This window comes from Aaosphaeria arxii (genome assembly GCF_010015735.1).
Source record: "Aaosphaeria arxii CBS 175.79 unplaced genomic scaffold BU24scaffold_3, whole genome shotgun sequence".
Classification (NCBI taxonomy): Eukaryota; Fungi; Ascomycota; class Dothideomycetes; order Pleosporales; genus Aaosphaeria; species Aaosphaeria arxii.
In genome coordinates, this window is record NW_022983476.1 from 1,101,935 (window position 1) to 1,121,083 (window position 19,149).

The following is a 19,149-nucleotide window of genomic DNA, read 5'->3' on the forward strand; positions in this document are numbered from 1 at the left end:
ATGGTCCAGGCTTCCGACAGGGTCACCGATGTCAATTTAGACAACGCTGAATCCAGCAAATTCTTGAGGACGTGTTCGCAACACTCCGCATTATCCGCTCGTCAATTCAAGAGAAATTTTTGAGCAAAGAGTGATTGTTTGTTTGTTGGTGGAGGGGTATCTGGTCGATTTCTAGGAAGTCTGTTGTAAACATTGGCGTCGTGGAACGGGAAATGCCTTCAATACGATAGGGTGAGCCAAGTAGACGTATGTGATAGTTTAGATTTTCATGAAAATTCGATGCAGAACTAGGTACATGTGTGTTCGGAGTACAGACTTATACTTATGTAAAGATCCGACCGAGTTTGATAACTTACCTAGGTAGGTACCTATGGGATGGACCATGGATGAACAATTAATATAGAGGACCACAGGTACAGTTGACAGTTGACCATCAAGTCGGGAACGGCACGTGCGGCTGGTTTCGCCGGGTCATCGGTGCTTGGAACCGCCGACTTCGAGTCTCGTATTCCCCTCGGATTGCTCGTTTAGTACCGATCTAGTGCACTCCAGCCATACATACACAGTACAGCACTCCGCCCCATAGTCCACGCTAGACTACAGTCCTATAGTCAAGGGCTTACGGGTGATTCCAGATGGTATCAACGTCATGAAACCTCGGTGCTTCTTTCCTGCAACATGCTGCTCAAACTCCATTGAACATACATCATCAATCAATCTCATGTAGTCACAGCCTTTTCTCCGCTCTCTCAACCTCGCGTAATCCTGGTTCCGTGTAGTACGCATACGCCATGTTCTCTGAAGAGTTATTCGATGGCTGGCTGGCCGTCCCGTCCATGGGAAACTTGTTCGAACAGGAAGCCATTGTTACTAGAGTACAGGAAGGTGCAGCCGTTGTGCAGAAACTACATACCGATACCAGTCTGTCAATTCCATTGCAAGCAGACGAACAAAGTGAATCACCACAGTATGTGCATGGTACCACTCCAGATGTTCTCTAGTATTGATACTTTCCAAAGGTCTTCCTCAACCCCTAATGCAGTAAAGTCCACTTCGACAGCTCGAAAGAGAAAGGGACATACGAAATCCAGACTAGGGTGTACATCATGCAAACAACGAAAGATCAAGGTATCTTGGCACTAGGCCTTTAGAGAGAGACGTCCCCTACTAATCACTAGAATAGTGTCCAGAGCAGTGGCCGTCATGTGCACATTGTGTTAAGAAAGGCACAGTCTGTAGATATCCAAAGTATGCTGCCCCAAGACACTCATAGTACGCTCCAGTGATTCATGCTAATAGGCTGTATATAGGGTCTTCAAGGCTGCACAGCATGATCGAATTGTCGGCGAAATGATCAAAAGACAGAGTCCTCGCCAATCTGTCCGCCTTTCTGATACACCAATCTACTCTGCAAACGACATGCGCCTCTTTCACCATTACATAATCACTGCTCATCCGTTCATACCTGAAGAGATGGAGACAAGGTGGGCCACTGAGGTTCCAGCATATAGTCATAAGGTAAATCACTACTTAATCCAGATGGACTTTTCACTGACTATGCCAGTATGACTATTTGATGCATGCAATGCTTGCGCTTGCAAGTTCTCACCTTTCTTCGATATCGACAGACACTCAACATGGAGTTGCATTATCTCACCGCCATAGAGCAATAACTGGCCTAGAGGAAGCATTCACTAGGTGGCCGCCAATCGCCGAAGAAGCACACGTCATGTTAGCAACTTCCTTCTTACTTGCTTTCCAAGCAGGTTATATACCCGACGCTTTCCTCGACCACATTGTCAATCTTCGTGGTTGCCATCTCCTTTCGCAATTGATAGTCGACGGTGGCCTGCCGGGGGTCTTCAAAGTCGACCCTAAAATGCAGAGCTCTGGCCTTAAAAGGAGGCTCATAAACTTCCCGGCCATGAATCAACCACTTGCACGTGGAGCCCTACGGGCATTAACCCTCCTTGTCCCTCTATTAGACGAAGCAAGACCCCTTGAAAGAGCAATATTTGCTCAACTAGTGGGGTGCATCCGTCCCTTACTCACTCCATCAACATCACCTGTTTGTTCACCAATTCTCGTCGACCCTTCTTCGCCTCTACTGTTGAACTACAACTCACCAGGACTATCCTTAGAGCGGATACACCCACCTGTCATTGTCCCCTCACAACTCGCCAGCATCAGCAACCCTCTAATCCACGCAAACCCAGCCCTCAGTTTCGAAAGCATTGTAGAACACGGAATTGACTCCATACTGGAACCACCGCCAGACCAAACCCAACCACGGCCCGACCACTCCTTCGACGCACTCATGTCTTCCCTTCTACTTCTCACCACGGGACCGCAGCACCAAGTCATGCAATTACTAGCTCCCACGAACAAGGTCGGGTGTATCGTCATGCTGTACTTCATGTCAGTCAGGTTCATCGTCTCGCCGTTATCTGCACCTCCCGCCGCCATGCAACATCCGATCGCAGCCATGGTGGAATGGTGCGAGAAACAGCTGGACGAGCTACAACAAGATGATGAAGAAGACAGTGAGGGCGAATTAAAAAAGTACCTCGCGTGGCCAGCGAAGATATTCGCCACGCTCAGACAGCTCTTGAATAGAAAGGGGGTACTGACGTTTGGCGATGCATGTGAGATATTGATGAAGGATCCTGAGGCTTACTTGACCGGCAGAGCGCCTATATTGTGAATATCAATGATACTATATTCACCTTCAGGCGGGAAAGGTGTCAAAAAAGCAAACGATCTTGGGTGTGCAAATTTTTAGAAGCAATCCATAACTAGAATCTAGCGATATTACACTCTCGCACGCAAAATAACCAACAATCTCATCTCCCCAAATTCCCAAATACAGCACAGTCCTTTCTCCCCTTTTCGCGAATCTCGCAACTGGATAACGATCAAAAATATACATCTACCAAATTTCTGCTTTCAGCAAAGCTTGAGCGCAGGTTTAAAAATAAATTCAACCCCAATTCATCTCCACAATCCACACTACACGTACCTGCATAACGCCCGCCGTGAACTACACCAGCCGTCCTCCATCGGAGATTTTCAAAACTAGCCCTGGATAGTGATGGCCGGCCTTACATACAACATACACATCTACTCTCTAGGTATCCAAGATACACATTAGAAGGAAAGAGTTGTAGGCGGAGGACTAAAAATAAATCCACCACCCATCGTCACTTTGCAGTTTTGCCTTTCGCTCGTTTACCACTTGGGGATGGATGCTATATATCATGCAATAAGAGACATTCAAACCCCGAGCTTGTCCTCTTAGCGATTGCTGTGTACTCGGTGTCCCCGGGGGTGGAGGAAAGAGGGGGAAGGTGCAACAGGGGATTGGGGGGGTCCCCAGCTGGCCACGCCAAATCACGCAAGAAGAAGAATAGAGATCTTGGGTCAGAATAGGCGTTGGAGAGAGATTTCGCTAGATTAATGGAAAGGCTTTTGCATCTACGCGAGGTGTTCTGCCCTACCAGAGCATGTCTGGGCTCAATAGTCGAGTTACACGAGAGATAGTTATGGGATAAAACGTGCGTGCGTGCATAGGTACATACATACCTAGGTATATGCCCTACAGGGAGAAATGTAAATGTTTCTATTGATAAGTTCTGGGTTCGTTTGACGAGGGTGTGTGATTGGGTGGATGTTTCGAAACGGATCTTCGGACGCATGCGGTGAGATGCGGGCAGGCATAGGATGGACGGAAGATTCCGCGGGGCGTCTTGGTGAGAGGAAAAAGTGCCTTGTGGTGTTTATTGGAGTCTTACGGCGGGCAAAGGGGATGACGATGCGGTGACGGGGGGGAAAGGGTTGAGGAGGGGAGAGAATAGATTGGGAGAAAGTTGTACGGCAGGTATTGAGATTGATGAAGGAAAACGGTGAGATCGATCCGAGTGTTAGTGCACTGAAAGAAGGGAAGGACTTTGTGATGGATAGACGGCGCCGGACATGGACTGTAGGCGTTTATCTTTCAAGTATTCGCAGGCGTCACGGGCGGTTAGTTGATGAAGAGCATGTGGCACAGTTGAGCTGGTGATGGAAGCGCACGTTGGAAAGCCACAGGCCCGCTGGGTCAATACATGCCACGAACACATGGCCTGCACTGTTCGCTAGATGCAGCCCAGCACATATTCACACTGTGAGGAGCACTCCGTACATGGACCCCACAATCGGCCGGGCGAATGGTGCATCTTGAATCCTTCTGGCTTCATAGGCCATCTGTACGTACTCCGATCAACAAAGCGCTTCGAGAAGCGGTCCACTTGCCAGAACCTGCAGGCCTTCGGTAAGCAATTGCAGGTAGCGAAACATGCTGAAGCCACCCCGAGCCTGTGTGGGCACTGTGCGTTGTGCCTGGCGATCTAGAGGTCGAGCAGAAAGCATGTTCAGAGATATGTGCCAGACGTCACCGAGGGATTGCTGTAGGGCTGGCGGCAATGCATGTCCGTGGCCCTGAGAAACGGCCTCGCGCGCGCTCTTTGTCTTTCTCCCAGACTGATTCTCTTCAGGGGAGATGATTGTCTCAGCGCCTATGTTGGCTTTCAGGGATGGTCACTTATTTATCCACAACTGAATTGACTTGAGAGAAATTGGAAGACCCCGGGACAGGGCGTGTAGAGACGAGCAATTGCAGGAAACGGTGTGAAAGTCAATGCGACGAATTGTGGAGTAAACTTGAAAGGGAAGGAGACTGGTAGAGACTCGAGGGAGGTAGTACCCGCGAACGGCAGAATAGTGCTGTGCCTCGATTGGACATTAAAACGAGGGAAGATCTTGTTCGAATAGATACTGTACAGACTCAATGATGAGGGGAAGAGTGATGACGATGCTGCCAGATTGGTGGTTAATGCGAGTTGACAAGGGTAGACGGGGGGGAGGGATACGGATTGGTAAGATGTTTAATGCGGTGAACGGAGGCAGGATAAGATAGGTTGATTGAGGGCTTGAGGGCTTGAGGTGGGTGAGGAGGTGAACTCGGGGGAGGAGATGAGGAGACGAGTATGAGGACCATGAGGGTCAGTGGATTCGATGGAACCCTCGTGGCCCGGTTCATCCCACATTAGGGTTAGCCCCTATTCAAGCTTCCACCGTCTCTCAATGCGGGCGGTTACAGAGTCAATGACAACCAATCGATGGAGGGTTCGAATATCAGAAAGCCAACCTGCCAACCTCCCAACCTCGTCCAACCACTCAATGTCCGCTCTCTCTTTCTCACTGCAGGTTCCAATGCATGTCCCGTCCCCCAATCGCGTACTCGTACTTTGCACGAATTGTCTCTCCCTAGACTCCAGTCTTTCCTGCCTCTCCTCCCCTTCATTCGCTGGCCATGCTCAGTCATGCGAACGAAGAAAACCACCGTCTCGGTGTCTATCTGTGCCTTGATTTGACGCTTTTCCACGCGATGGCTTGCTCGTTCGGACGCACACATATTGTTTCTCCCGCTTGTTAGGTGCCATTGTGTAGCTGTTCTGGAACCTGCTCCCGTGCAGAAAAGTGACATTGGGGCCTGCCTCACGACCTCTTGTCTGACCTCAGCATCGGTAACGGTGCTCATGGAATGAATCAATCATCCTTCTGTCGTGCAACAATATCGCTAAACGATGAGCTACACAAAACCAGCACAGGGAGATCACCCATTGCTATTTTTCCTACGATCATTGCAATATCTAATGATCGACCACAAGAGGGGAGCGCAGCTCGGGTAGCGGGATGTCGAATCCGTCCGCTGCAAATGTGAACGCCTCCCGCTGGCACAGTCAGGAATCAGTCTGAGTCTGGCCCTGGCGCCGTATAGTGTCGCTATTGCCAACCCGTTAGACTTGCCACTCATAACCCCCAGTTCGGTTGCTGCTGCTCTCATGCCCACATCGCCTAGGGTCCGTCACTTTTGTTTTTCTCGCAAGCTCGAGTAGTGGAGAGCAGGGGAGTTGATAATACGGCATGGGTCTGTCCCGTTTCGTAAATCAATCCTACTCAGACCCTCTCTTCGGAATTCACTATCACATCTTGGCCCAATAGCGTAAGAGTCGAGGGCTGCGTGAGCGGCAGAATACCTGCCCCAGTTGGTTCAACTTGGTTGTGCGATGCTGGTCCCTGCACCGCTCTCCACCTCAGCCAGGAACATAAGGAATGAGACACCGGCTCATGCTCCCGCTCTCTTGTGATCGATCTTATCAAGCTTGGGCATGGTCTTGTACTGCCATCTTCCCCGCTCCTTCATCCTTCATTCTACCTCCATCTTGATACAAGACGAACTTCCTCAATTACACCCATAAACGGTGTTTGCGACGACAAACAAAGACAGCCTGCAGGCGTTCGACCAAGGACCATAAAGCGATTAGCGAGTGGCTGCGAGCAATTCGCGACCCAATAGCGTTCCTACTGCATCTTCGTCGCATTATCACATCTGCCATCCCGATGCACTCGCAGTCCATGTAGAAAAGCTGGAAAAGTGCCGCCTCCAAGCGTTCGCTGTTTCTCTCAGACTCCAGGCACGTTCCTCGCCTAGAATCAAGCTTCTGCTGGCAGAAGTGTTTCCAAGTGCTCAATACACAGCTGGACGCAGACCTTGCGTTCCACAGAACTCAAGATGCCCGCAGTTCTGGAGACTCTAGTGCAAGGGACCACCGTTGCGCGAGAGCAACTCGAATCAATGGTTTCACAGGCCGGGAGAGAAGTGTTGGAGGCCTCTTCGACTCTTGTGAAGCGGATAGAGATCCCAATAAACAAGACGAGCCCCCAGGGACTTATTGACGCCGCCCATCAGGATCCATGGAGTCAAAGTGGAAAGTACGCATTAGCCTATGTGTACTTTTGCATACCTCTTCTCGCCTTTGCGTGTTTCATTCGATATTACCATCTGTTCACAGATAAGATCCGGTCGGCGCTGCACCAAGAAGAGGTACAGAAATCCTCGGCAACCTCCTCTCCAGACACAGACTACGAGATGTCGGTACTGTATACTGACAAATCCACAATGAAGTTCTTTCCCCGTGAAGGTCCTCTGCCAGGCCCTCAACAGACGCAGTCATCCGTCTCCTCCGTTGGCCCCATCAATAACTGTATCGCCTTTTTCCGATTCATATTCTATCGACCAATACGCCAGATCCAGGTTCGCAAAGGATGGAGGCCAATCGTCTTTCCTTCTTTAAGCGTATGCTTAATCGTAACAGCTGCCTTCGCTTTAGGCATGCTGTACTGTTTTCTCCCACAACCACTTTTCCGAGAGAGCATCAGATATGGATCGCCGCCCTTGGCGATCCGAGCCGGCATGATGGCCGTCGCATTGATGCCCTGGATCGTTGGTCTGAGCATGAAGGCCAACATGATTACTCTTATTACAGGAATTGGCCACGAAAGGCTTAATGTGTTGCATCGCTGGGGTGCTTACATTTGCCTTGCACTGAGCATCATTCACACCGTACCATTCTATATTACCCCAATCTGGGATAAAGGGGCGAGACATGTCTTCGAGTCGTTCTTCGCCACCGAGGGCTTTTATGCATACGGCACGGGTAAGTGCAATATCTCAATAACGAGAACGTGTCTGACCAAACATAGGCATTGCTGCACTCGTTCCCCTTGGGTTTCTTTGCCTTCACTCACTCTCTCCTCTACGCCATCGCATGTACGAACTCTTTGTAACACTGCACGTTCCGGTTGCGATTGTCTTCCTCGCCATGTTGTTTTGGCATTGCCATAATTACCTTACTTCGTGGCACTACCTGTTCGCGACACTCGCCATATGGCTCACTTCTTACATCATGCGCCTCTTTTATCTCAACTGGACCCACCCTTTCAGGATGTCTTGGCTAGTCGGTGATGAGGCTGCTGTGACGATCATGCCTGAAAATGCCATCAAGATCACTATTCCCACCCAGAAGAAATGGAGGCCTGGACAGTATGTCTACCTTCGCATGCCGGGCATTTCTGTCTTCGAAAACCATCCTTTCACAATTGCCTCGCTCTGCGACGAAGACTTTCCTTCGGAGTATGGCCCAGGATATCGAGACATGGTTCTCGTATTCAGGCCATTCGGCGGGTTTACGAGGAAGGTATACCAAAAAGCCTTGGAACATGGACCTTGGCACACCTACCGCGCTTTTATCGATGGCCCGTACGGTGGCATGCAACGGAGATTGGAAGCGTTCGACGACGTTGTTCTCATTGCTGGAGGTAGTGGTATTACTGCCATCATTTCGCAGCTTCTCATGCTTATCAAGAAAATGCGCGACGGAAAGGCAGCGACGCGCAACATACACGTTATCTGGGCACTGAAGCGACCGGAAACTATGGAATGGTTCAAGGAAGAGTTGCGAATTTGTCGTGAATTTGCGCCGCCAGATTCCGTTCAATGTCAGTTCTACATTACAGCCGCAAAACGCATGGCTGGCGGTCAATTGGTCAGCGCAAAGACTCCGACCAGGCCCGTCAGCATGTTCTTTCACGACAAAGTAAATGACGCTTTCCAAAATATTGCGGATCATCGGGACCCACGGGATCATCGCATCTCCGGTATTTCGACTAAGCGACATTCTGCCTTGATCAGGGATGAGGCAAAGGGTGATCCCGAAAGAGAAAAGGAACTACGTCGCGAGAATGAGGACGCAATCACCGCGTTGCCTCAAGCGCATCTATTACCCGTTAACAGGAATCTATCTCGCCCCAGCTTACACAGCAATCACTCCAACCCCAGCCTGGAGGCACCATCTCCTCAATCGTTAGCAGCACGCCGCATGGACCGCAATCTGAGTCTCGACATCTCCCAGGCTGTCGAAGCTGGTAGCGGCGCCTTCAACCCGGATGTTATTTCTCCAAGCGGCAACGGACAAGGTATCCAAGGATTCGACTTCGGCTTCCCATCGACTCCGACCGAATTCCAGAAGAACCTCATGCGCTTTGCTTTCTTGCCCGCAGCCGTGAAAAAGAAGGATGGCTGGAGTACCGAATACGGACGACCAGATATACCGTTCACCCTCCGCCAACTAAGCAAGAACTTCGGGCGGAGAACGTGCGTTTTTGTTTGCGGTCCTCCAAGCATGCGCATTGCCGTTAGTGATACGGTCGCAGAGCTACAACGGAGCGTCTGGAACGACAGCGCAAGGGACGAGATATTCCTGCATGCAGAGAACTACGCTCTGTAATACTTGAACGGAACGAAGAAGAAAAAAAGAAAAACATTCAAAAAGGATCAACAGGAGTAGAGGATGAACAGGACCAAGAGGATACCCCCCATTTACTTTTCTTTTAATCATCATATGTGTGCATAGCGCGGTTTTCAACAAGGCTCTCGATCAGTTTTCGGTTATGTGTCATGTATACCCACCCTTTCTTTTTATCAGACCTTGACATTGAGAGCGACCGGTCTGTTTCCTTGTGTATATTCCCTTCTAGTAGCACTGCCAGGTGGGCGGGCATGCAACACATCTTGCTACCAAGATGGCTGTAAGAGAGACGAATAGTTGTCAGAACAACAATAATAAGATAACTTGAACAAACCTTTTCATGGTCCCTTTGGTGTTTTCGCCCACGCCGTGTATGCTGATTGGCAGCGATGATAATGTATAATTCGGAATTTGAGGTGCTAGTATCACTTGAGCATGATAATTAGTACGCCTTTTAGGCCTTTGGGCTGATCTGTTGCGATAAATAAAGAATGTGTTCATCTGAACACAGTACCATACCAGATTGAGTAGAATAGGTATATTCATTGCTCTAGACACTAATCGTCCCTCCGCGTCTATACATGGAGATAAGACACAGATCCAGACAGTCGGGCCCTAAAGTAGAGAAATATGAAGATCGGTAAGTAGATCATTTGTGTTCCACGTTGAGTGATATTGCATATGAATGTTCTGGATGGATCAAGGTGCAACTACATTTGGGATCGGTCATACAAATCAATGAGCAATAGCGACCGGGGGCAACATCCTTAGAGTGTGTGAGTGTGCTCTTGACTGTCAGTGTTATTCCAATGGCTCATGTCGCCTAAAATGGCGATCTCCTGCCCAAAACCTTCTGACGGACCATCTACCTTCCATTTGGAGAACCTTTTCCAGATGTTTGGAGCGTCGAACAATCCAAACAATGCACCAGGCACAGCAAGTTGAACATGCAAAGTGGCATGCACCATAAAGCCTTTGTCATTAGATACATTCATTCTTCCAAATGAATATCACTACTATGAGCAGTGATTTAATGTCTCTCTGAATAGTGTTGTGCTTGATAGCAAAAATAGTAGCCTACATGAGAACGAGTAGCCTATACAAACAAGGATAATCATCCTTTCGACTCAAAACGATCAAGGCCCAAGCATCTCCCCTCAACTTGGCTGCACGCGTAGCTTCTTGGTAGACATTTGCCGTCAATGGAAGGCTGTCCATTTTCCGGGTTGTATGTGAGTGTTTACTCGAACAAGTTAGGTCGGGGACCGCCGTTGCGACTCCGCCTACCGCTTGACGGCAACAAGTTGACACCATGCAACCCACGCTTTACTTGGCTATCATTATCTAGACATCAGAACACGGCTCATCAGCCGAATTGGCGATGGTGATGTGGGATGGACATGGAATGATGCTGTGTTTATCTCTTCCTCCTCGTGTTCTTGACGCCAGAATCCGGGGCTCCATACTCTTAGTAGCGATCCATTTTGCGGGGAAGCTCTGGGCCTGTGGGTCGGGAGCCTTGGTATACATTCATCGTATCATGATGTTCGGGTTGTGTGGGGACAACTCTCATGAAGGGAGGGGCTTTTCCCCGGAGTTGTGAGCCCTTCATGGATTCCTATAATTGTCACAGATCCGCAATCTGGTTTTCCTCATTCATCTTCCTTCGATAACAATCCCCTTCTCGACTGTGATTGTTTGTCTTCAGGATGACGACTCATCATACCAAAGAAGAGGCTGTCGAGCGTCTCGAACATGTCGAAAAGGGCTTCGGAGAAGAGCGATCTCTGTCGACCAGTTCGACTGAATTCGATCCGAAAGAGTCGGCCAGCATCAGACATCGGATTGATTGGCGTTTGATTCCTGCTCTGGGAGCCATGTACGGCATTTCGCTCATGGACCGCAAGAACGTCAGCAATGCTGCTATTGCAGGCATGTTGAAAGACCTCAAGATGTCGAAAGGTTACGGCTATGTAAGTTGAAGTCTAGGTGGACTGAACAGTCAACGGGCTCGACTGACCTTGATAGAACCTTGTCAACATGTGTTTCTTCATAACATATATCCTCCTTCAACCTTTCATGATCGTCCTCTGCCGCAAAATAGGGCCACGATTCTTTTTACCTGGGATATGTATTCTTTGGGGTTGTGTAATCGTTGGCTTCGGCTTTGCACAAAACTGGCCAACATTGATTCCTCTGCGATTACTTCTCGGCGCTCTTGAATCGGGATACTTCCCAGGTTGTTTATACCTGCTGTCTTGCTGGTATACAAAATGTATGTTCCACATAAACTCGACTAATGTTTGCTTTGTTGACTAATCTACGAAGTCGAGGTGGCTCGTCGGTACTCGCTCTTTTACTTCATTGGAAGTATTGCCTCAGCAATGTCTGGAATCCTTGCCTATGGTCTACAACAGATGGACGGGGCGAGCGGCATCCGCGGATGGCGATGGTAAGTCGGTTTTCATAGTAGTCGTTCAAGATGTTGACATCTCGGATAGGATTTTTATCATGGAAGGAGTGATTACCTGCGCAGTGGCTATCTTTGCAATTTCATTCATTATCAAGTTTCCCGATGAAGAAAAAGCCAAGCCAAGCTGGGGCTTCCTCAAGCCCAACGAGCTAGACCATGTTATTGAAAGATTAAACGCTGATCGCGGAGATGTGGAGCCCGAGGCGTTCACCTGGAAGAAATTCTTAGAGCCAGCGACTGTATGTTTGTCTTATGCCGAGTGACCTGCCGTCCCCAACTAACCTAATTATAGGAATGGTACATCTACGGCTTCCCAATGATCCTTCTTTTTGTCACTAGCATTGCCTACGGTTTCGCATTCTTCCTCCCAATAATCCTCTCCACCAATCTCGGCTTCAGCATGGCCATGTCTCAGTGTCTCGGTGCGCCGCCATATGCCTTTTCCGGCATCATCATGTATGGTGCAGCATGGTTCAGCGACAAGTACAAGACTCGAGGCCCCGTCCTGTGCGCACTGTGCATGGTCTCACTCGTCGGACTCCCAATCATGGCGTTTGTCAACAACCCCTGGGGCCAGTACGTCGGCGTCTTCATCACTGTATCCGGCACCAACTCGGCCATTCCCGCGGTCATGGCGTATCAGGCGAACAACATCCGTGGCCAGTGGAGGAGGGCATACTGCTCTGCTAGTTTGACGGCCATCGGTGGGATTGGAGGGATCACAGGTGCGCTCATCTTCAGGACTGAGGATGCGCCCAAGTACGTTCCGGGCATCGCTGCCTGCATGACTTGCAATGCGCTCACGATCATCACTGTCGGTATTCTCACGATCTACTTCCGCAGGTGCAACAGACAGGCGGACAGAGGTGAGAGGATACTGCTTGGAGATCCAAACTTCAGATTCACTATATAGTTTACATTACATTCTGCTAATACGCCGAAACACCTCATAGTGTAGATACAATGAATAATGATCCGTCTCTACATGGTTTCTGATGAAGTACAGTGTACGCTGTGTGATTTCTCCTCCTAATAGGGTCATAATTTGCCATGTTTCATTTCAGATATCCCAGCCTTCAGATGAATGTATTCGATCGTCATATCCATAGCAGTATACACCATTTGAGACGTTATCATTCGGCTTACTCAGGCTTGGTACCCGAAAGCTAAGTTCACCGCCACTGCTCGACATTGCATGCTCATGCGGAACAGAATCGAACAGATGCCCAAGATCAGAATGGACATCGGCATAGACAGGCGAAGATGAAGCAGGTGTTGAAGCCATACTTTGAGTTGAGCAGATCTGGTGGTAATGGAGTGCTGGAGCGGTCAAGTTGTGATCGTCCGAGTGAAATGAATTACTCCTGTTCAGCGACAGAGGAGAGTGAGCACTGAAGCAACCAGTTGATCAGCTCATGTATGTAAATACCAGATGTGAGTTCACTCACCTGAGAGGGGCTTCTAGCGCGAAATCGATTTCGCTCAACTCGATGCTGGGTACGGAACTTGTTGAAGTTCGATATGAACTGGATGCAGGTACTTGATCCCATTCTGCAGTCGTCAGTCTAGGAACTTGACATCATGTCATGTAGTTGACAATACCGGATGCACTCGATCCAGGCCGAGAAATGAGGCCGTCCCTATGTATTGGAGAAGGCCGCCGCGGATATCGCAGTTCTGGGATAGAGCAGCTCCCATTGTACTCGGGGCTGATCCTATCACCACGGGATATTGGTATCGAGCCTTCAAAATGCGAATCTAAGAATCGTTCAGGGAGTCGTTCCCGTGGAGAACTACAGGAACTAGAGCTTTCGTGTCCCAAACCTCCCAGCCTAGGTTCGGAGGTTGCGCTATCGACCCTGCTTCTCGATGTGATGTATTGCTGATCCAGTAGTGACCGCAGTCGTTCGACTTCTGCCTGTAGCGCGGATCCCTCCCGGACTATTCTTGTTTCATTCGTGCGCAGTTGCAAAACCTCGTTCTCAAGAGTTTTGATGTATGCCTCTTTCCGTTCACGATGGGTCCTATAGTGACCAATTTAGTCAGGTTTCTGATATAGGCAAGCTCTTCCGAGGATACGTACCTTTGCGCTCGCCGTACCTGCTCTCTTCGTTTCAAATATGCGGCATCATTCTTGTCTTTGGAATCAGAGGAGCAGTTCTTGGAATCAGCCATATTGGTGAGACCGTTTATGTGGCTATAATGGGTACGGAGATGTATCAGGTTCCACGAGACTGAGGAATTGGTGTCTTCTAGATTTCCTGTGGAAACATGGTAGTATATGAGGAGATGTTCCCTACCGCCATGATCTCCACATTGTCTCTATCAGGGCATAGGGCTGGCAGGGGTGAAAGAAGAGGTGATCTACAGTCACACCGTCTTTGAAATTCCTATTGGCAGTCATTTGGACCGCAGGGTGACGCGCGCCAATTATGTAGCAATTGTCCAAGTAGATGAAGGTCTGGAATTGGACCCCAAAAGCTTGAGTTCTGCTGTTATGACGAGGAAGTGGAGAGACCAAAATATTTCCCGGTCATCCACGCATTGTTAATTGGGTTTCATGCAAAGGGTGCTGCCGTTGACTCTTCACGAGGCTGGAATACGTACCCTGGCTGATGGTTTGCCAGCACTCAGGAGAATCCCACTACACCATGAAGAGTAGGAGGATAAGCACTCAAACATCTATGCTGCTGAATAGATGTAGTGGGAGCCTGGGTTCCGCCAATCATATTTGTGCATTGCAGGTTGTAGGATGCAATGCTTACTCAGAGAAACGATAAGGCTGCAGAGGGTTGCATCCCATCGATATTTACTACATGATCTCTTGCATTCGTGTGGAGTCAATTCAAATCCCCTGGCGGCTGGGTTGAAGCGGGTCGAAGGAGTTGGTGGTTTTTGGTGAACAATACCACTACCCTAATGCGGTAAGCGAATCGAGACATCAGTCTATCCCAATCGCATGATACGTTCGCTGCTAATTCTTCGAACTATCGAAGAGATGCAACATTAATACTTGTAACTATTGCAGAGCATAGCTCCCTATGATCTTCACGTTCCGCTCACCGTGCAAAAGAAGACATGGTAGCCATGTCAATGCCTAGAAGCTCAGCATTGAAGTTTCTCACCAAGCCTTTCCCGTATGACATGCAGACGAATTTGGAAAAGTTTGCTCACCATCTCCGCGGTTGGGTGCGAATTCCGCATTGCCGGGACTTGTTGGATTTACTAATTCAAGGCTGATTCAGCCTTCACAGAAGCTGTTTCGCTCATTCGCTGGAAGGAATGCCATGTGGTTGTTCTGTGACGATGACGTTCAACTCGGCCCTGGACTGCCATCATGTCTGAAGCCCGCGAGCACGGTACAGCAGGGGTGATACAATAACGTTAAATCTAAAATTCCCACGATGCGTCTCGCTAGGCAAACGCCCGGCATCGGCACACGTAGCATTCTGGAATTTTCGAACATTCGTTGGGTGTCTTCATGTCTGTTCATGATGGATCGAGGCTTCATATCCACGGGGTTCAGGCGGTCTGGGCTACTGACACACGACCAAGAACATAGTAACATGTGTCACTGTGGCGCCTCAAACATGAGCTGAAGTACTGATGAGAGCTGAAGGTAGACTAAATGTTTGTATCGCATAGACGACATGTCGCCGATTCACCGGTAATTACCCATCATTACTGTGCGCAGCATGCAGACATGTGACTATGCCCATTTTCCTGATTCAGAATAGGTGCGGCAGCCAATCAGCGAAGACCTATGGACCTATGGACCTTAAGGACTTTTGGTTTTAAATTTGGCTCTCGTGTCTCAGAATCCATAGTTATGCTCTCTACATCACTAATATGGAATTTGGTAAAGAAGATGAGAACAGTTATTGTTAAATTCCATTATATTACACATTCCAAATACTCCTTATTTTCCATATCTACCAACTCGTAACATCATGAGAGAAGCCATATTAACGTGATCGGGACATTAACACCACGGGCGCCTGAGTCAGTATATTGAACACACCGCCCCTGCGTCAATGATAGGATATCGAAACCAACCTCACCAATGCCTAACCCGCGAAAACCCAAACGCCAAACGAAATATTCAGGTAGCAACTTTCCCTTTTCCTTTGTGGATAACCAGATCCTCGCCGTCTACACGAATAATAACACCCAGCCAGCAATGCCAATGAACCAGCCCTCGACCACTCTGTCCAGTCCCATTGGCCTTTCGATTGCTGCTGCTCCGCTGCTGCTAATGCCTATCCCGCTAGCAATAAAGTTGCCTGGGTCGCGTTCCTGACTTGTCGACGATGACCTTGCGGAATCGGACTTGGATGAAGATCGTGTAGTGGTGGCGCTATTGCTCAGAGGTGTCTTCGGTATTGTGCTCGTTTTTCCGTTGACGACCAATGCGGTACCACTCGGGTCGAGTGAGTATGTTGTACCCGAGACAGTGATGGCATCCCCAGGTCTCAAAGTTGTCCCGGGCCCAAGTACGTATTCAGTCGTTCCATCCCTCACTGTAGCTGAGTAGGTCTTGCCATCAACAGTAAGCACGGCTGCAGCGGTGATTGGTGATTGACCTAGTGTTGTGGTGACACCGTTAATGACTATGACAGTACCTGATGCCGACGCAGGCATGGAAAAGGTAGTTCCAGATACGGTAATTTGGCCTCCAGGTGTGAGTGTTTGCCCAGGACCGAATACAAAAGCCGTTGTGCCTTGGTTCACTGATGCTGTAACTCCTTCTCCTTCTCTCGTCAACACGGGAATGCCGCCACCGTTCAATGTCGACGTCACTCCATTGATAACAATCGTTGATCCATGGCCATCTGCAGGCATGCTGAATGTGTTTCCATTGACTGTGAGAACACCGCCAGGGGTTAATGTCTGACCAGGTGCAACGACGAATTGTGTGGTCCCCCCGATTATCGTTGCAGGAACAGTCAGACTACCAGCCGTGAGTACAGGTGGAGGAGTAATCGGCGGTGCATTTCCAAGGGTTTGCGTCACTCCATTGACGACAGCAATGGTTCCACTTGGCCCAATGCTGACCGTGTTCCCATTCACCGTGATTGCCGGACCTCCGGGACTGAGGGTCTGTGATCCAATGACGAAGTTTCCTCCGGAGTTTGGCGTGACAGTGTTTGTCCCGAAGGTAAGAACGGGAGGATTAGTTGGCGCAGGTGGCCGTTGTGGATTGCTATTTGTCTGGCCTGGGCCAGGTGGTGGAGTATTCACATTGGGATTGTTGGAGGGCGCTGTGGGGTTGTTGGGAGGTGAAGGTGGATCAAGCTTCTCTGACTTTGACGGATCGTTTGGATGATCAGTAGGTGCTGGAAGAATGTTGTCAGGCGTAGAGCATCGAAGGCATCCGTTTCGTGTGACGTGCTTATCCGTTCCGATATAAGTTTTGCTTATATAAGTGCCCGTAGTTACGGTCTGCGGAGGAGGCGTGGGAAATATCTGAGTCATAGACGAGAAGATTGGTTCAACAGTTGGAGTTGAGGCAGGTTCGGACAACATTGGCGGTGAGGGAGTTGCTCCTACTGTACAAGTTGCTATATCCGCGCCGCTGAAATCGGACATAATCTGAGAATTGCTCTTGAGATGATTAATAAGAGCCGGAGGCAACAGTTGGGGTTTGAAAGGATCAATCGTCGGTGCCTTATCCACGAAGGTCTCAATGTAGTATGAGTAGTCTTCTACAGCACTTGGAGTGAGGAAAATCTGAGATGTAGAGACCTGACAAGTCGGTTCTGGCACAGGAGTAATCGGAAACTCGTTCGTAGGGGTTGGAACAGCCAGGGACTCGAGTCCCCCGTAAAATTCTGTGTAAGCAACATATGTGGGCCCAGCAGCACTTGGATAATCAGTTCACATCCCGGAACCAATGGGGGCATCACTTACAGAGTTACGGTCATTCCTGGGGTAGGGAGCCACGTGAAGTAGGGTGCCGTTGCTGTAATAGTCTCATTCGTGATTCCGGTGACAGCACTCGTCTGTTCTATCGTTGTATATTCTGTAATGGTAGCATCGTCGTATGTGATGAAGACAGTCAAAATGGTTTCTGTGACTACAACTGAAGTCCATGTGCTAGACCAAGAGTCTCTAAAAGACAACACGGTGGGCTGAAAGGCCTCGAGTCTACAGCCCGTGCATACTCCTGTACGATGTGGAGCAGACGTATTCGTGCCTTGGCTGGATGAAGTTGATATCGAGGATCCAATGGAATTAGTCAGGGTGCTTGACGAAAACGATGTTGAGACATTATTAGATGTCGAATATTCGGATAGCGAAGTTGCTGAAGGTAGTGGGTATGTTTCCGAAAACGATGTCTGATCTGTTGACCGTGAAACGAAAGAAGATGATGGCAGTGGTGATGATGTCGAAGTTCTGCCCAGTTCAATCCGAGTGGAATTTACTATTGACGTTAACATGCTACGTAGTTTCACATTTGGGGTCAACGAACGTTCTACGATAGATTAGCATTTGTTGGACTGTCCGTTCTCTTCAACATAAGACTTACGCCTAATGGGCAGATGCGGGTTAGCAATAACTGTAGCTGCGAACAGAGTCGAGCTCCACAGAGCTGTTGGCCGCATCGTACGACTTTATGTGCGCAAAACCATGGGATGAAGGACAATACTGGGGTTCTCCTCTAATCTACGAAGTCGTATGATCCGTTTGAACACACAAGCAGCATAGGAAGGTAAAATATTGCCAGGAACAATAGAAAAAGCGAGTGACTCTGACTAGGTGTAGAAGAGGAAGCAAATGGGGCTTTACCTACGGGTGGACGCCCCTATGAATAGACCTGCATGACCCTTGCGCGAATCAACATTGGTCCAGGATTCAGCTGACACCAAGGTAACCTCCCGGGGGCTGGTGAATAGCCACCGCCGAGTGCGAGACACGCATAGCGCGATCTTTTGCCAATTGCCAGCTGTTGACGTGACGCGCACACATGCATCTTAAAGCTCGTAGAAACAGTCGGTGCACTCTGCTTTTGAAGATGTTCAAAGAGTTTTATTATACTCCGTACTCTATAGCAGTCGTTGAACTCCGTGTACTTGTACTTGTACTGAACAAGCCTACCCAAGCGAACATGTTGGGTAGTTAGCCGACTATCAGTAGGATGAATGGGTCACTACAGGAACGGAGTTGCTTGCCGGGAAAAGCTCCATGGGCACATTTCTCCGCCCTCAGCACTAGTTCCCCTGATTTGCTTGTAGCCCTCATATAGTGTGTTGCCTATTGGAGGCTAGGGACACTCCAGGTTTGCAACTTGATCTACGGAGCACCCGAAGCTGCGGGCCAGCAATTGTACAGCCATGATAGCGGTCGAGTTGTGGCAGAAATTTAATCATTCAAGACCAGCAGTAGTGTGTTGGAGGCTGAATGTTTCATCCTCAGGTACGAAGTACGGTGTATGATTCGATGTAGAAAGGGCCTTTAGCTTGACAGCTGTGGTGAAAACATGCTTTG

General features: G+C 49.1%; 5 protein-coding genes across 5 annotated transcripts; 3 read left to right on the forward strand and 2 right to left on the reverse strand.

Moving 5' to 3' along the window:
* Nucleotides 1–581: 581 nt before the first annotated feature.
* BU24DRAFT_448951 (uncharacterized protein) lies at nucleotides 582–2,876 on the forward strand. The gene is made up of 5 exons (XM_033530924.1): nucleotides 582–967; nucleotides 1,020–1,128; nucleotides 1,184–1,248; nucleotides 1,311–1,518; nucleotides 1,565–2,876. Exons 1-5 carry the CDS (start codon nucleotides 792–794, stop codon nucleotides 2,702–2,704), a joined length of 1,698 nt encoding a protein of 565 aa, XP_033385568.1. The 5' UTR covers nucleotides 582–791; the 3' UTR covers nucleotides 2,705–2,876.
* A 3,737-nt stretch (nucleotides 2,877–6,613) lies between these two features.
* Nucleotides 6,614–9,167, forward strand: BU24DRAFT_432019 (uncharacterized protein; the record flags this gene model as incomplete). The annotated part of the gene is made up of 2 exons (XM_033529902.1): nucleotides 6,614–7,538; nucleotides 7,585–9,167. The coding sequence occupies 2 exons, from the start codon at nucleotides 6,614–6,616 to the stop codon at nucleotides 9,165–9,167; spliced, it is 2,508 nt and encodes an 835-aa protein (XP_033385569.1).
* Nucleotides 9,168–10,830: 1,663 nt separating this feature from the next.
* BU24DRAFT_388280 (MFS general substrate transporter) lies at nucleotides 10,831–12,574 on the forward strand (the record flags this gene model as incomplete). Its single annotated transcript, XM_033525005.1, has 5 exons — nucleotides 10,831–11,161; nucleotides 11,217–11,463; nucleotides 11,517–11,640; nucleotides 11,690–11,900; nucleotides 11,954–12,574. The coding sequence occupies exons 1-5, from the start codon at nucleotides 10,898–10,900 to the stop codon at nucleotides 12,572–12,574; spliced, it is 1,467 nt and encodes a 488-aa protein (XP_033385570.1). The 5' UTR covers nucleotides 10,831–10,897.
* Nucleotides 12,575–12,839: 265 nt separating this feature from the next.
* Nucleotides 12,840–14,089, reverse strand: BU24DRAFT_146441 (uncharacterized protein). Its single transcript, XM_033521200.1, has 3 exons — nucleotides 13,745–14,089; nucleotides 13,264–13,685; nucleotides 12,840–13,212 (listed from the first exon to the last, which is right to left on the reverse strand). The coding sequence occupies exons 1-3, from the start codon at nucleotides 13,834–13,836 to the stop codon at nucleotides 13,106–13,108; spliced, it is 621 nt and encodes a 206-aa protein (XP_033385571.1). The 5' UTR covers nucleotides 13,837–14,089; the 3' UTR covers nucleotides 12,840–13,105.
* Nucleotides 14,090–15,510: 1,421 nt separating this feature from the next.
* BU24DRAFT_146489 (uncharacterized protein) lies at nucleotides 15,511–18,366 on the reverse strand. The gene is made up of 3 exons (XM_033521201.1): nucleotides 18,191–18,366; nucleotides 17,572–18,085; nucleotides 15,511–17,524 (listed from the first exon to the last, which is right to left on the reverse strand). The coding sequence occupies exons 1-3, from the start codon at nucleotides 18,264–18,266 to the stop codon at nucleotides 15,814–15,816; spliced, it is 2,301 nt and encodes a 766-aa protein (XP_033385572.1). The 5' UTR covers nucleotides 18,267–18,366; the 3' UTR covers nucleotides 15,511–15,813.
* Nucleotides 18,367–19,149: the final 783 nt, after the last annotated feature.

Bases quoted from the DNA above. Each gene is read 5' to 3' on its own strand.
- BU24DRAFT_448951 (XM_033530924.1), top strand. From the start codon at position 792: ATGTTCTCTGAAGAGTTATTCGATGGCTGGCTGGCCGTCCCGTCCATG. The intron at 968-1,019 runs GTATGTGCATGG...TACTTTCCAAAG, and splicing joins GAACAAAGTGAATCACCACA to GTCTTCCTCAACCCCTAATG. The intron at 1,519-1,564 runs GTAAATCACTAC...TGACTATGCCAG, and splicing joins TTCCAGCATATAGTCATAAG to TATGACTATTTGATGCATGC.
- BU24DRAFT_146441 (XM_033521200.1), bottom strand. From the start codon at position 13,836: ATGGCTGATTCCAAGAACTGCTCCTCTGATTCCAAAGACAAGAATGAT. The intron at 13,686-13,744 runs GTACGTATCCTC...TGGTCACTATAG, and splicing joins CAGGTACGGCGAGCGCAAAG to GACCCATCGTGAACGGAAAG. The intron at 13,213-13,263 runs GTATTGTCAACT...TGACGACTGCAG, and splicing joins GCCTGGATCGAGTGCATCCG to AATGGGATCAAGTACCTGCA.
- BU24DRAFT_146489 (XM_033521201.1), bottom strand. From the start codon at position 18,266: ATGCGGCCAACAGCTCTGTGGAGCTCGACTCTGTTCGCAGCTACAGTT. The intron at 18,086-18,190 runs GTAAGTCTTATG...TAACGTCAATAG, and splicing joins CCCGCATCTGCCCATTAGGC to TAAATTCCACTCGGATTGAA. The intron at 17,525-17,571 runs GTAAGTGATGCC...TGATTATCCAAG, and splicing joins CCAGGAATGACCGTAACTCT to TGCTGCTGGGCCCACATATG.